General features: G+C 37.9%; 1 protein-coding gene and 1 long non-coding RNA gene across 3 annotated transcripts in view; one reads left to right on the plus strand and one right to left on the minus strand.

Annotated features, from left to right (window-relative positions):
* LOC118340830 overlaps positions 1-6,198 on the plus strand; it is a 22,911-nt gene extending 16,713 nt beyond the window's left edge. Inside the window, exon 3 of the long non-coding RNA XR_004797390.1 lies at positions 6,090-6,198. This is a non-coding gene — a long non-coding RNA (uncharacterized LOC118340830). The remainder of the gene's footprint in view (positions 1-6,089) is intronic.
* syt10 (synaptotagmin X) overlaps positions 6,103-13,989 on the minus strand; it is a 10,469-nt gene continuing 2,582 nt past the window's right edge. For both annotated transcript variants that reach the window (XM_035678953.1, XM_035678961.1), the window contains exons 3-7: positions 13,133-13,694; positions 10,102-10,222; positions 9,649-9,820; positions 8,466-8,595; positions 6,103-6,190 (exon numbers count right to left, since the gene is read on the minus strand). In XM_035678953.1, coding sequence (XP_035534846.1) covers positions 6,119-6,190; positions 8,466-8,595; positions 9,649-9,820; positions 10,102-10,222; positions 13,133-13,694 — 1,057 coding nt within the window. In that variant the 3' untranslated portion in view covers positions 6,103-6,118. The remainder of the gene's footprint in view (positions 6,191-8,465; positions 8,596-9,648; positions 9,821-10,101; positions 10,223-13,132; positions 13,695-13,989) is intronic.

Consider the following 13,989-nt stretch of genomic DNA (forward strand, 5'->3'; position numbering starts at 1 on the left):
GGGGGGGGGGGGGGTGGATTTACATTCACTCCATGAAGATGACCTATCAAGATAGTGTTACAGAACGCTCCGTCTCTCCTGGGAATTGAATTCAGAATTAGCATGTGTCTGTGCCTTTGTATTCATGCTTTCCATGACTGCTGTGGCATCATATCTAATGCTATAATCACACATAATTTCCATATTTGCTGGGAAATCTTCTACACCATCAATTTTATATTTGAATTATGTAATCCAGCTGCTTCCAGATGCACTTTAAGCATGAACACGTGCCTAGGAGCCATGGATTCTTTATTAAATGGAGGCACCGAAGGCTATAAAAACGACCGTTAGGCTGCAATGGGTGGTTACATTACATAACTGTCTGTCCGTTTACCCCTTTAACTGCAATTGTTCTCAGAATAGAACTGGCCACTTGCGTTTAATGAGTTGACCTTCGACCCTCTGTATCCGACTCGCCATGGAAAATTGAGCTCTAATAAATCCGTCTGTACACACTCTTCAGCTGTGAAGTAACACTGTCTAGGAAATGTGGTAAATAAGCATTCGTAATACCAGATGGATATATTTGGTCTTAATTAATGTTTAAATCTTAATATCCAATGAAATGAAAAGAAGATGTTTTATCATGTTGGCATCACTGAGGCTCTTTGATAAGCTGGTGATAGCTAATTATAGGTCTTAAAAGGAGCCGTTATTCAAGACAAGACATGTCTTCAAAGAGCAGAATTTGAAAGAAGCCCTTTATTTCACATCCTTTGTGTTCAATTTGAAGCTAGGATGGATAATTTCCCCTAAATAATCTTGCAGGTGCATTGTTGTAGCCACGAGGCTAGTGCAATCTCCTCCTAAGTCTTCATAGTGCAGTGTTGTTAAATACCCAGCAGAGATAAGCATTGAGGAAATGACAAAGCTTTAATCATATGCATCAACACATGGAGCTATTAGCCCTTGCTAACTAAAGATACAACTCCGCTCTAAATATGGGTTTAGTGTTCAGCGAGTGGGCAGCTTTCATTGCCAGGGAAACTAATGCAGCATACCCCTTTTGTCTGGTTCTATCCAATATTGCGGATCAAAAGGAAGTTGTGCTGCATGTCACGCTGCACATAAGATCAAAATGTTCTCTTCATGTTTCACCATCAAACGAAGGCAGGATGAGAAAGAAAGGGGGAACATCTATCTGAAGAGATTTTTTTTTCTCTTTTTGTCTTGAAGGTTTTAAAAGCTTCAAACTAAGGGCCTCGTGTTGCCCCAATGGAGTGGTTATCTAAAATGTATTATTTGCTCCAGCTTGAGTTTTAGCGGTGGTTGAAGGAAGCCACACGGTGCGGACTGACCTCAGAGATTGGGTTTGGAAAGACAAGTACTACTTTACTTTACCATTTACTTTATATTTTATCCCACTACTTGCAATGACTATAAAATGAACCTTTGAAAATATATTAGAACAAATGCTGAACTCATATGTTTAAATTAAAATATTAACAACACATGAGCTGAATGTGAAGTCGTAACATTAACAAATGTGTAGATTTATATTTACCTTAATACAATGACAGCTGAAAACTTGTAATCCACTTGAGACCTTTTTCCAATATAACATCAACTCAAGTAAAGGAAAAGAAAAAGCGAAGAAGAAATGTTCTCTTCCTACTGTTTCATTTCATACTGTTCAGCACTCTGTCAAAGCCGCTTTAGTCTGAGTAATTATGACATTAAATGCAGACAAGTTATTCCAATTATTTTCTTGACAGCATGTTGAAAAGCAACTAACAAACAGCTGCATCAGACAACACAGGGGGAAAAAAGCAGCACAAGAAAAACCCTTGTATGTGTGACAGAACAGTAATTATGGATTGACAGTGTGTGACTTCTGTCCACTATAGCAGGCAGGTGTAGAGGTGGAGAGTGCAGCAAGCTAACATCACACTCTCATCATGTGGGTGCTTCTGTATTTTCAGTTAACCTAAATTTTATTTGTATAGCGCCAAATCATGACAGAAGTTACCGTAGGACATTTTTTCAAATAGTCTGGACTGTACTCTACAAGCAAATTATTTACAGAGACCAAAAAATTCTCAATTTACAACTAAATCAACAATCTGTGCTATAGTTGTGGCCAATTTCAAAGCTTAACAGGAAATTGTGTTTTTCTGTCATTTGTCTGTACCCCGTCCCTTTTTCTCCTGTGATTTGTTTATTTCGCTCTTGGAATCAACGTGAACGTTTTACTTTGATACATCTTTGCCTTGATTCAAACTGCAAAGAGAACCTACTTTTTTGTTAGTTTTTTTTATAGCAAGAAGATTAAATGTGATCCAGGAAGTCTTGTTTGTATAATGCATTCATCAGTCTGAAGGCCGATTATATGGCAGTGTTTGGAAGTTATCATACCAACAGCAATTTTATTCTACTTCCTAAGGATTTCAAAGTTAATAGTAGAACCGAAAAAGACTTTGATGACAGGTTTGATTTGCCAACACAATGCACAATGTTTGTGTGTATGACACGTCTAGTGTTTGTCAAAGTGTCAAATTATGCAAGCTATTTCCGACTTTACATTGTGAAAATGACATGGCGCATAAATTATACTGTCTACTTCTCTAGGTCTCAAAATAATTAAAAAACATATAATACTATCAAAATACTACAAAATTTAGAATGAAAATACTATGAGATTGCAGACACTGTAATTTAAAATAAACTTTTTTTTTGTATCTGCCTGCTATGCAGTCATGTTCATGCACATAGCACATGCTTACATCCATGATTAGTTACAAGCTAAAAAGTTCAAAAACACTGCAATTGAGGCTCCAAACGGGAACTATTGGGAAGGGAAGTGTGGACCAGTAGAACCACTTTTTCACCAAATCAACTCTGGTTCTTGAATCGGTTATGTTTAGGATTCAACAAGAATAAACTTGCCTCCTCCTGCGTGAACTGTCGATACGCTACTGTGTTTTAACATTGGTCATAATGGTGGTACTTCGAGAGTGAGAGAGGGTGGTACGTGGTGTTTGAGAAACACTGCACTAGTAGATATCAATGTAACCCAATGAACATTTCAGTTGATGCAATGAACCCTGTATGAGAAAACTCCTTAAGTTAGAGAAGCTACTGGAGCAAATGCTGGCTGGGAAAAGATGCAGGACTTAAAGAAGTGATTGAATTTCACAGTGGGGGAATGCCATTTCCAAACGCTGCATCAAAAACAATTCAATCATTAAAGAGAGACATGCTGTGGCTCTTCATTTCTTATTTATTTTGTTAAAATACATATGAAACAGATACAATAAATCATATTCCAAATGTTTACTTTAAATTGTTACAAAAGTTATCACAAACTGTACACATCATGACAGCAATTGCAGTTGTTCTTGCTCAATATAGATTTAACCAATATGCAAACAATTACAGCTCAAAGCTCTAAACTCCTAAACATGGAATAACTTGATAAGGTAGAGTTGGCTTCACTGGGTCTCCAGTTGGACTAATTGTTCACAACTATTACAGAACGTGTATAAATTTCACTTGATTACAAGTCTGAGCTGTTCAAATTATCACTAAACAATAGAAATACATTGTGATGTCTCGATTTCCATAACTTTACGACAACTTCTTAAATTCCACTTTTGAATATATACAAACGGTGCCATTGACAAGTATATATACAGACAAATGTAAACACAAAGTTTGAAATTTTTTAGATACTCTAATTTAATAGGTGTGTTTTTAAAGTGGTGAGAGGCATGCTACGAGTAAAAATATTTATTTTTAATAAGGGCAGCGCAGGGGGAAAAAAAAGCGTGATTATATGCATGTGCAAGTTAAGTTAACAGTACATAGCCTTTTTCTATTTGCTATGTTGGTTTCTTATTAGTTTCTTATTACTCGCGTATAAGGAGAAGCTGAGTCAATGTTCTTTATTGAACTTAATTTCATATGGCTTAATGTGAATAATATACATAACATTTGCAAATGTTTTCGATGTGTGTGTAACTTCTTTAATGGATTATAATTCCCTGAATCTGTAACTGGTGAGAAACAACTGTTGTACAATAAAGTCTGGTTGAGATTCGATTATCTGTATTACCCTACTCTATGTTTGACCAATTGACCCTTTCTTAAGTCCCGCCCCTTTTTGCTCTGTGCTCCAATAACAGTTGAGCAAGCCTCGGTAAGTCAACTTTCTCCTCTCCTGTACTTAGATATGCTATGTGCTAGCCTCGTCTATGTTGAAAAGACAACCATATTTTAAAGACTGTCAACGTTCAGTTGTGCCTCTAAATCCTACACACTGGTCATTTTAAGTTAGCTAATTTTAGCTAACTAACGATTTATGTAATGACTGAAGCTTGCTCAACGGTTATTTAAGCGCAGACCAAAAATGGGCGGGACTTAGAAAGGGTGAATTGAGCCTTTTCTAAGCTCCACCCCTCTTAGTCACTGTTGCTATGCCTGTGAAGCTTTTCATTCTGACCATGGTGGCAGATAAACCCCTTAAATTAACAATGAGTCCTTTATTTCAAACAGAGTTTGACAAAAGCAGCCTCTCATTTTAAGCTGGCGACCTTTATTGATGTTGTCTGAACTGACTCTTGTCGCTAGATGTTAGCAGCTGATATTGTGTGGCTGAAGGAGCATGTCTAAGGCAAAAAGTCATGTAAGATTTGACTAAGCAGGACAGAGGTTAAATTTATACGTTATTATTTGTATTTCCAAACTGTATGTTCACTTTTCACTTTATAAAAGAAAAGACTTTTAGGATGAGGACTAACTAATGTGTTTAGTGAATGTAACGCTATAGCAGATAACAAATTTGGCTGGGGTTGGTGATCATCCAGGACTATGACTTCCAGGGTCGTTATTATTGTGAACGGGGTTTGAAACCCGTAACCTCACATAATAATGCAATATAAAATGCTCCTGGCCCTGGATGTAATAAGGCTGGGTTAGGTTGCTACTGTAGCCAGTTAGCTAGTTAGCCAGACATGCTAACGTTAGAGCAGCTGAAGTCAGAGCACATAAACGCACTGTTTTATCTATTTCTTACATTTTTGGTCTTTTCATTTTGGAGATGGTAAATAACAAGAAACCTAAGAGTGACAGGCCAGCTGTGCCCAGTTATGGCTGCTAAGCTAGGATTGGACACTATTTTTTTATTTTATTTTTTGGCACAGGTAGCCTAAGCTCTCTCTATATTTTTAATTAACATTGTTATTTAATATTTTGACATCCTCTAAAGACCTTTCCATTTACCTTTCAATAACTAATTTGTAAAGTAGAATGTGAAGCCAAATTATCAACCAATGTACCATTATCCATTAGTGTTGAAAGGCATTTGTAATGTAAACAACAGTTTCATTATATTTATTGAGCTCAATTTGCAATTATGTTTTGAATTTTATCAGGTGTAAAAAAAAAAAAATTTTTGTTTGCTACATGTATCTGCTACAGTTTTAGAGGGAGTCCTTTTGACTTCTCTTATATCTGCAGGTAACAATGGCTGGTTAATGACCGGCTCTACTATCTGTGACAGTCGTGACTGATGAATTTGAAGAGATTTACCCAGCCCTTGTAGATGCTCAATAAACCTGCATTCTTCAGCCAAAACCTGGATTTATTGACCGTTTTTTCATCCAGCAAACATTTTCATGGCATTGAGCAGCGTAGCCCTTTAGCTTTGTGCCATTTTAAAGTAAAATGCTAACTCACTAAAGAGCTCTTGGGCCGGAAAAAAATGTTGATACACGTGCAGGCGAATCACTCAAGACATCTTGCAGTGAGGCCTACCATTCATGTGGTCTGTGTAAATGTTTGGCAAGATAAAGCCTTTCTGAGCAGATGTATGAAAAACAAACTCTTGAACTGAATGCGTGCTGTGCATAGCCAGCTCTGTATAGCACTTGAAGAACTGGAGTTCCAACGAATGAGTAAAAATAACTTCAACACAATATTTGTTTTGTTATAAACAAATAAGGTACGTTGCTGGAATGAATTCAGTTTTCATACAACATTCTCACAAGACACTCATTAGGCAACACAACTTCCCAGCAACTCTAAACAAACATCTGGTTTTCTTACAGAGGTGGCGTCATCGCTCTACCTGTGATCATCAAGGTGTATGTGGAGGTTTGGGCGACGGACACGAACCTTGACTCTCAAAGCTTGCTGCTCTTCCAGGCCACTGCAAGGTAAAATGTCACAAAACACAACACATTATAGAGGCTCTACCCGTCCCTGTGTGGTATTTAAGCAGCTTATTACTCTAGTCCTCAGTGTGTACTGTGATCATAGGCAAAAGAGTTGAGTATTGGCGCAGCTGGGTTAGGTCACATTAAGCAGCAGAGCCAGATCATCACACAGGCGGATGTGGCAAAAAAAAAAAAAAAAAACATATTTTTTGAAACCATAAGGCATAAAAAGGCAAGTTTTAATTGTAGCGCTATTTGATTTGTATACCATGATACAATATGTGGTCTTACATTTGCAGTCAACAAAATCTACCTTTTGAGTATGGAGCCAATCACACAGCAACGCATTGCTAGAAACGCGTCCTGTGTTTTGGCGCGTGCTTCCCTTTTGTGCTACATGATGTTTTTTTTCTAGCGGTTTTTGTGACACATAAAAATGTGTGTCTCACTTGGCTCAGACAGCCAATTAAATCAGGCAAGAGGCAGGCTTTACTACTTTACCACTTCCTTCCTGTTTTGATGCTGTTTAGTAAACCAGTAAATAGGATAGCTGGCTAGCTAGATAGCTGTTGGGCTGAGAGAACTACAGAGCAGTTATCCACCTATTTGAAATAAAGCTAGAGTTTATTCATCAAGAGCTCAACTTCAGTTTGAATCACTTTTTTCTCATTAATTAAATTTTATCTTCCAGTTAAGGATGCTGCCCCAATCCACAGGCGCACCAGCTGTTTTTCCCATTGCACTTTGTCAAGGAGTTTTTGAGGTGGCCTCGCCTATAGCGATGCGTCTCTGTGTGATCAGCCCCTTTGAATCCTGCACCCCCTGCAGGCCTGAAAGTTGGCTCTAAACATTTGCTTCGTCACGCGCACAGTAGCTGATGTCAGCTTGGATTCAAGGCAATTACGGTGGCTTCCAGCATTTTGCACAGTGGGGAAAGAAATATTAAAGATAGTATAAAGCTGCATTGATCCCTAAGTGGGATTTTCACGTTGAAAAACTTACATAACTATGAAAATATTGTTAGACCCCCCCCACTCCTGCACCAAAATCCCTCTTCTCAGTTTTGATGCAGCGTATGTTTTACTCTCCCAGAAAAATATAGTTTCCATTTTAAACCTCATACACTACCCTGTTGAGCTTGTGAGCAGGAATCTTATGTCTAATGTTACTATTGTATGTACTGCTTTCTGCATGCATTATTCACAATACTATGTACCCCGAAGAATAGATTTATAACTAATAGACACAATCCAAGTTGACTGTATTCCCATCTCCTTACGCAAGTGTTTATTACAGAGCTACAGAGGACACGTTTTTTTGCCCATGATTACAGTTTCTACCAAAGCATATGAAGTAGTTTTACCACTGAAAATGGGTAATCACCTGTATTTTCCTATTCGTCAGATGGGGAGTGGGTGTGGCAGAAGAGGAAGAAACATTGATAACATGTAAAATATGAAATTACATTAAACCTCTTTCAATCCCCCTCCCCACCCCAAAAAATACCTTCCAGCAACTGTAAAACTGTCTCTACAGTATTTACACAGTTTATTAGCGAGCAAACTAAACACCACAGTATCAAAGAGTCAGCTGGGTTTTGTTTGCAGTTTGCAGAGCTGCCAACTTCTCTATGGGGACATGACTTCTGAGATGCTGCATTTAGGCACTTGGTCCTGCTGCTCCACTGTGTAAGGTCATCAAGCCATTATATATTTGTATCTTTTGAATTTCTACATACACACGTGCAACAGACAGTATTGGAGTTGTTGGAAAGCACCTTTGACCAACCTAGGCTAGTTTCCCCTTGCAAAACACATATCTGTGTATTGAATGCAGATTAAATTAATGTCTCTTGGTAAGACAGCTGATAAATTTCCTCAAAACTTCTAAATATCCATAATTTTAGTTTTTTTTTTTGGTGATTTTCACAGAAATATGTGCAGAATTTGTATAATTAGTTGGTTGGACTAAAATCATTTGTATGTCCCCATGTATCAGAAACAACTGCTGATTTTGCAGATCAACCAGGCTCCTTCAAAATGTAAAAATGTATCTTTTAAACTAAACGGTAACGGTGCATTGTACATTTTTTCATCTGATTTTCTAGTGTTATAATATTCCGAATAAACACAGGTACATTACTGGATTTTTTGTTTTGTTTTGTTTAAATGAGAAAACCAAAGAACAAAACTAATATAATATCCATAAAGTAAATGAAGGAAGAATGATATGAGTTCTTTGAGACTGGGGGCAAAGAAGTGTCTGTACCTCTCCGAGAGCGTGCCAGTGCGTGATTGGCTTCCGTGGATAAGCCAGCATCTCGTTCCAGTGATCTCGTCCAAGACCCTCAGCATCTGGCCCGGCGTGACACACACCGATCACCTCATTGTGTCCAACCCTGTTAGTAGAAAAACACACATTAACACGCGTTTAGCTAGTACATAGTAAAGCTTGTAGTTACGGCTGCATGATATGGTGAAAAAGGATGATTGTTTTGACAGATATTATAATTGCAATATGATTGACGATAAGTGGAAATTATGTTTGCATTACAATTTTCATTTTAACTGAGAAAAATGATTAAAATTAAGATGATGTGACATTTGTTGGGGTCTGTATCAAACACACACATTCTCTGCAGCACTATAGTACCTAATTATAACGCTGTTTTGTCACACATTTGACCTTTTGTCAACAAATTGCAGCTTCTGCGATTTGGATATTGCACTGATTAATTGCAAAGCCCTATCTCTAGTAGTGCCGAAGCAGAGTTCATGAGTGAACTGGAAAATGAATGTGTATTTCGTCTGCCTTAGATTACATAAAGGTATCAAAAAGAACCTGGAAGTTCTTCAAAGGTTCAGTCTAAACCAACTGACCTCAATAACGCACCTTGTAAAAGCAGTCTAATTGGTCTTAATGATCAGTTTCTAAAAAAATCCAAAACTTTTTGTCCTTCTCAGAAGTGGGTTGACTTGTTTTTAGCATATAAGCATGTATTCTAGATGCTAGGGATGAGCGAGTACACCATTACCCGTATCTGTATCTATCTATTTGTGTCTGTACTTGGACTGGGCGGGGCTTAAAGTGTAAGTGGGCGGTAAGTCCACTGAAAATGGGCAGGGCTGGCCAGAGAGGTTGTAATTTAAGCCTAAAATTGATATGGAATGATAAGAAGGTTGATAAAAAATAAAACTATTTACAGAACAGCCTCATAATTGAGCTTCAGAGCAATGTTTTTGATCACAAAACCAGCCCAGCACTGGCGTTTTTTTTTACGGTTATTTTATTTAAACGCTTTTATTATTAAGCAGCAAAACCAGGAAGTGTTGGTTTTCATCAGCAGTAACTTAACACAACTCCTATACAGCTGAAAGCGATCATGAATGTAAAATAAGGACAGGAACTAAACCCTAGTAGATTATTAGTATCTAGTGACTGCTTAACTCACCGATCATAATCCATCACCATGATGGACAGACTGACTTGTTCCACGTTCTCCGGGGGAATGTCGAAGATGATGGCCTCGTTGTACGCTGGGTTAAGTGTGCTTTTCTTGGTGGTTGTTTTTCGCTTCTTTAACCTCCGTCCGTCACATATCAGGTAAACCTTTACATAAGGGTCTGAGAGACATGTTTAATTGTCATTTAACAATTTGTTACACATTAATTTCTTCAGAAGCTCTACAAAATTCAAACTGTACTTTTTCACACAACATACAGCTAAGATCTGTATTTCCCTATTCTGACAGGGTGTAATACTTTATATAATTTGTTCCCACTGGTCTCCCTATGTCCCCATTTCCATTCTAAGTGGCCACCTGCTGTCTCGTTTCAGCTAAGTTTGATTTATGGCTCAGCTTGGGCTTTTGATGTGAGCCACATCTTATTTGCTGTCGGGTTACCTGAGGAGCCTGTGATGTCCATGGCTTTGAGGTTTCTGCATTTGATGACTGTTAGGGTCATTCTCCCTGCTGTGGGGAGGTAGCACAACGAGTACATGATCTCTCCCAGGTCAACACTCTCCTGGAGGACAAAAAAGAAAGAGACAACTGAATGAACTTTTAACCATTTTAAATTCTTTGTCCTCATTTTGTGAATCAAAACGCCGAAGCAAAAGAGTAAAAGTCCGTAAATAAAGGGGGTCGGATTTTGTCAGCTAACATTTTATTATTAGTTGTAAGTAATGATTTGGTTTTTAGACACGCTAGAGGCAGGCTTTGGTCCACACACAAATAACTCAGTAACTACTGGGTGGTTTAAGTTGAGATAAGATCCTTTATTGATCCCCTGTAGGGGAAATTCAAATAGGCACAGCAGCACAGGGGAATGTAGTGCAAAGAGTAAAGAAATATAATAAAACAAAATACGCTATATACAACCAAATAAAATATAATAAGCCTGTGTCCATATTTTACCATACAATTTTTAATGGATATTCATTAAGTTTGATAATCCCCTGAATCTTCTGAAAAAGATTTGTTGACTATTTTGAATATTTTGTCTGTAGCCTGGCGTTTTCAGAGAACACTGCCACGAACAACACGTTGAGCATAATAGCATGTAGCTCTTTGCTTGCACGAGTATAAACAAGGTTTTAATCTTTTTACATTTCTGATAAGCCTTATTTGAGGCTCAACTTGTTTTTGGCTAAGCAAGTCTTAGTGTTAACATTTGTTTATTAAAACTAGAAGGTACTAGATACTGTATTTGTTGAGATTTGTGTAAAACGGCACTGCTGGTCAGAATGTGATTAGAGACAAATCACTGTAGTCATGTATTTTCTTCAGGTGGTCAGTTGGCTTGAAGTTACCTATTAAGTTGACATGATATTGTGATGATACAAAGTTTAATGGGTGTGCTTAGGTTTTATGATACAGTTTGAAATGTTCATGAAGAAAGTTAAAAGTAAATCTGTAAATAAAACTAAACATTTCTTGTCTTGTAATGTAGAGAACTTAGAGAAGTTATCTTAAACAACTTTGGATGAACAGTTAAGGAAAGAATAAATTATGTTCAGACAGAAAATGGAACATGATATATTTTGCTATTGATCCAAGATTGAGGTTTTGTTTGAGAAATGAGAAACTGAAAGCCTTAAAAAGCATCTGAAAGCTGGCAAATTTTTTTATTTTTTTTAATCCAACACTACTTTTCCTGGTTTGTTGGCTGTTGTTCATATAATTGTAATCTGTATAAAACTGTATAATAGCACATTCAATTATACATCTTGACTTTACATGTCAATCAAATGTACCACTGAATAGAAAGATTATTTTCCAGTCAAATCGGCATTAGATTGACCAATTCTGCCCACAAACTTTTCGAAATGCTCCATATGCCATATAAAATCTCTCTCACACACACTTAAGTATGATACATCCAACCCCTCAATCTCCAAGTATAAATCCACAAAGTAACTGAAGCTGCCTTCGGGTGTATCAACACAGGAGGAAGTTTTCAAGTTAATCTATGGCCTGCAGCTAGAGGAAGTAAATATAATCCTCATACTAGGCTACACAAGCAAGGATAAGGACTTGCTCAAACTGATATATTTAATTCTCAATTGACAAGACATGTAAATTCTCCAGCACTAAGAATAAACATATCTTTAGTTTTGCTCTTGGGGCTCACATAAAAGCAGCGATATGTAGTGGCTCTTTTTCTATGTAGTGCATGTCCAAACTCCAAAAATATTTAGTATTCTTAAATCTGCATTCTAGTTTACATCTTGATTCAGATCAGCATCATCTAGATGCGCGAACACCATAGTGACAGAGAATGATGAATGTACCACATTTTGCTGTAGTTCAGGGGAAAAATGATGGAAATGTTAAAAAATGTCCCCACAATCGCAATTTATAAAATTCTTGTACAACAAAACTGGCATCAACAACTTTATCAACATCTTCAGGTAATTAATTAGCTGTTTTCTGAGATATTTGGGCCTTTTTCACTCGTGAAAAAAAGGTACCATTGGTACCAGAGCTGAATTACAGGTAGCAGTACCAGTTCAAATCAACTATAGGCTCATAGCCTAAACTCTACCTAGTAAGCCTGCTGTGTTAGCATACTGCAGCAAACCTCTTGATGTTACATGTACTAGTAGTAGAGAGGGCAAACCAGGCTGTGGCCTCACCTTGCATGATTACTTCTCTCCAATACTTAAAGGTAGCCTCGACGCCCCAAAAAAGTGTGTGCTATTCTTTTTTTAAATGAACAGATTAACAAATACACTTCCTAATCTAAATGCATTCATACTGAAAACCAATAAATAAACACCATCAAACTAAATAAACACCACCCTAAATAAAGAATCATCTTTAGTCAGTCTGTATGCAAAAATTAATATATAGTTATTCTGTTGCTCTTAATATAACCCACAGAGGCTAATGTGAACCTGAGAACAATGGCTCACTGTTTATCACAATGAAAACATTCATAAATAAAGCAGAGGCTCTTGAGTAAACTGATAAGTGTTAATGTGGGAGTGAAATGTATTCTGGGCTAGTCTTTTTTTAGAAAGGGATCATATGTGGACTATAGTACGCTATTACTGCACACCCTGTTTATGTAATTACTAAGTTCAGTTCATATATCTTGTAATCAGATCATTTTCTTCTGTTGCTATATTTACATCTGTAGAATACCCAGCAGTTTCTGGAAAATGTGTGTGGGTGTTTGGATGATGAAATGCATTTCCCAAGAATTTGAATAATGCAATGTGTTCCACCTGCCACTTTTGGCTCTTAGAACTGATTCAGTGCAATAATTCATGTTTAAACCTTTCTAAAAACAGTACAATTTCCCATTCACCGCTACTCAAGTGTTTTTCACTAGTGATAGCACAGAAGTCTGGTGCAACATTTCTTACATGGCAACAATGTCCACATACGTACGTATTTTGGCAGTATGCTAGTGTGAACGCCAACTCACCGTAGTTGCTGCATGAATATCCTTCCACACTACAGCCTCCCTGGAAAGATCAGAGAGTTCAAAGAGGTTGTCCACCACTACTTCGCCAATCATATCGTGGCTGGTGAAGCGGTCAAAGTCGTAGACGCTGAAGTGCAGCTTGCGGTTGCAAATCTCATCATACACCACAGGGAAACAGAAGGTCTCGTCAAACGTGGGGTTTAGATTCTTGCGGTGAACGCGCGTCTGGAACTTCTTCTTCCTCTCCGGTAGCAGGTAGATCTTCACGTACGGGTCGGAGGTGCCCGTGAAGTCTTTGGCAGGCAGGTCCAAGGCCTTGAGGATTCTCACCACCAAAGCTTGCTCCTCGTAGTCGTACTGCAGCGAGAAGCTGAGCTTTCCACAAGTCTCCACGGGTTCTTTGGCCTCATCCTCTGAATCCACAGATTTCTGCTTGTAGAGTTCAGGTTTTATTCTTCCAATGCTCGCTGTAGAAGACTGGCGGAGAGGCACTGTGTCCATGCTGAAGTCAAAGCTGGTGACATTCATCTGACGAGGCAGGTGGCGCCGGAATGAATTGTGCCTGTTGAAAAGGGTAAAGGGCATCGGGTAAATGTCTCAAGTGTCAGTGTTCATGCATCAGTGGCTTTGTTATGATGGGCGCTAATGGTTTGTCAGGAGAGAACTACATCTAAAAAGCAAGATGCATAATAATGTGGCACTCATGGAACATGTTTTGACATATTACAGTCTGTTAGAAGAAAGAAATGGTCTCTGGTTGGTCTTTAGTCTTCAGTAAGAAGCACAAAAATGTTGAATAGAAGCAAATATTCACTGAACAACTGCCTGATATACTCCCGATACGCTGTATCAAAGGC

Source organism: Morone saxatilis, unplaced genomic scaffold (assembly GCF_004916995.1).
Source record: "Morone saxatilis isolate NCDOM2014 unplaced genomic scaffold, NCSU_SB_2.0 Contig10, whole genome shotgun sequence".
NCBI lineage: Eukaryota > Metazoa > Chordata > Actinopteri > Moronidae > Morone > Morone saxatilis.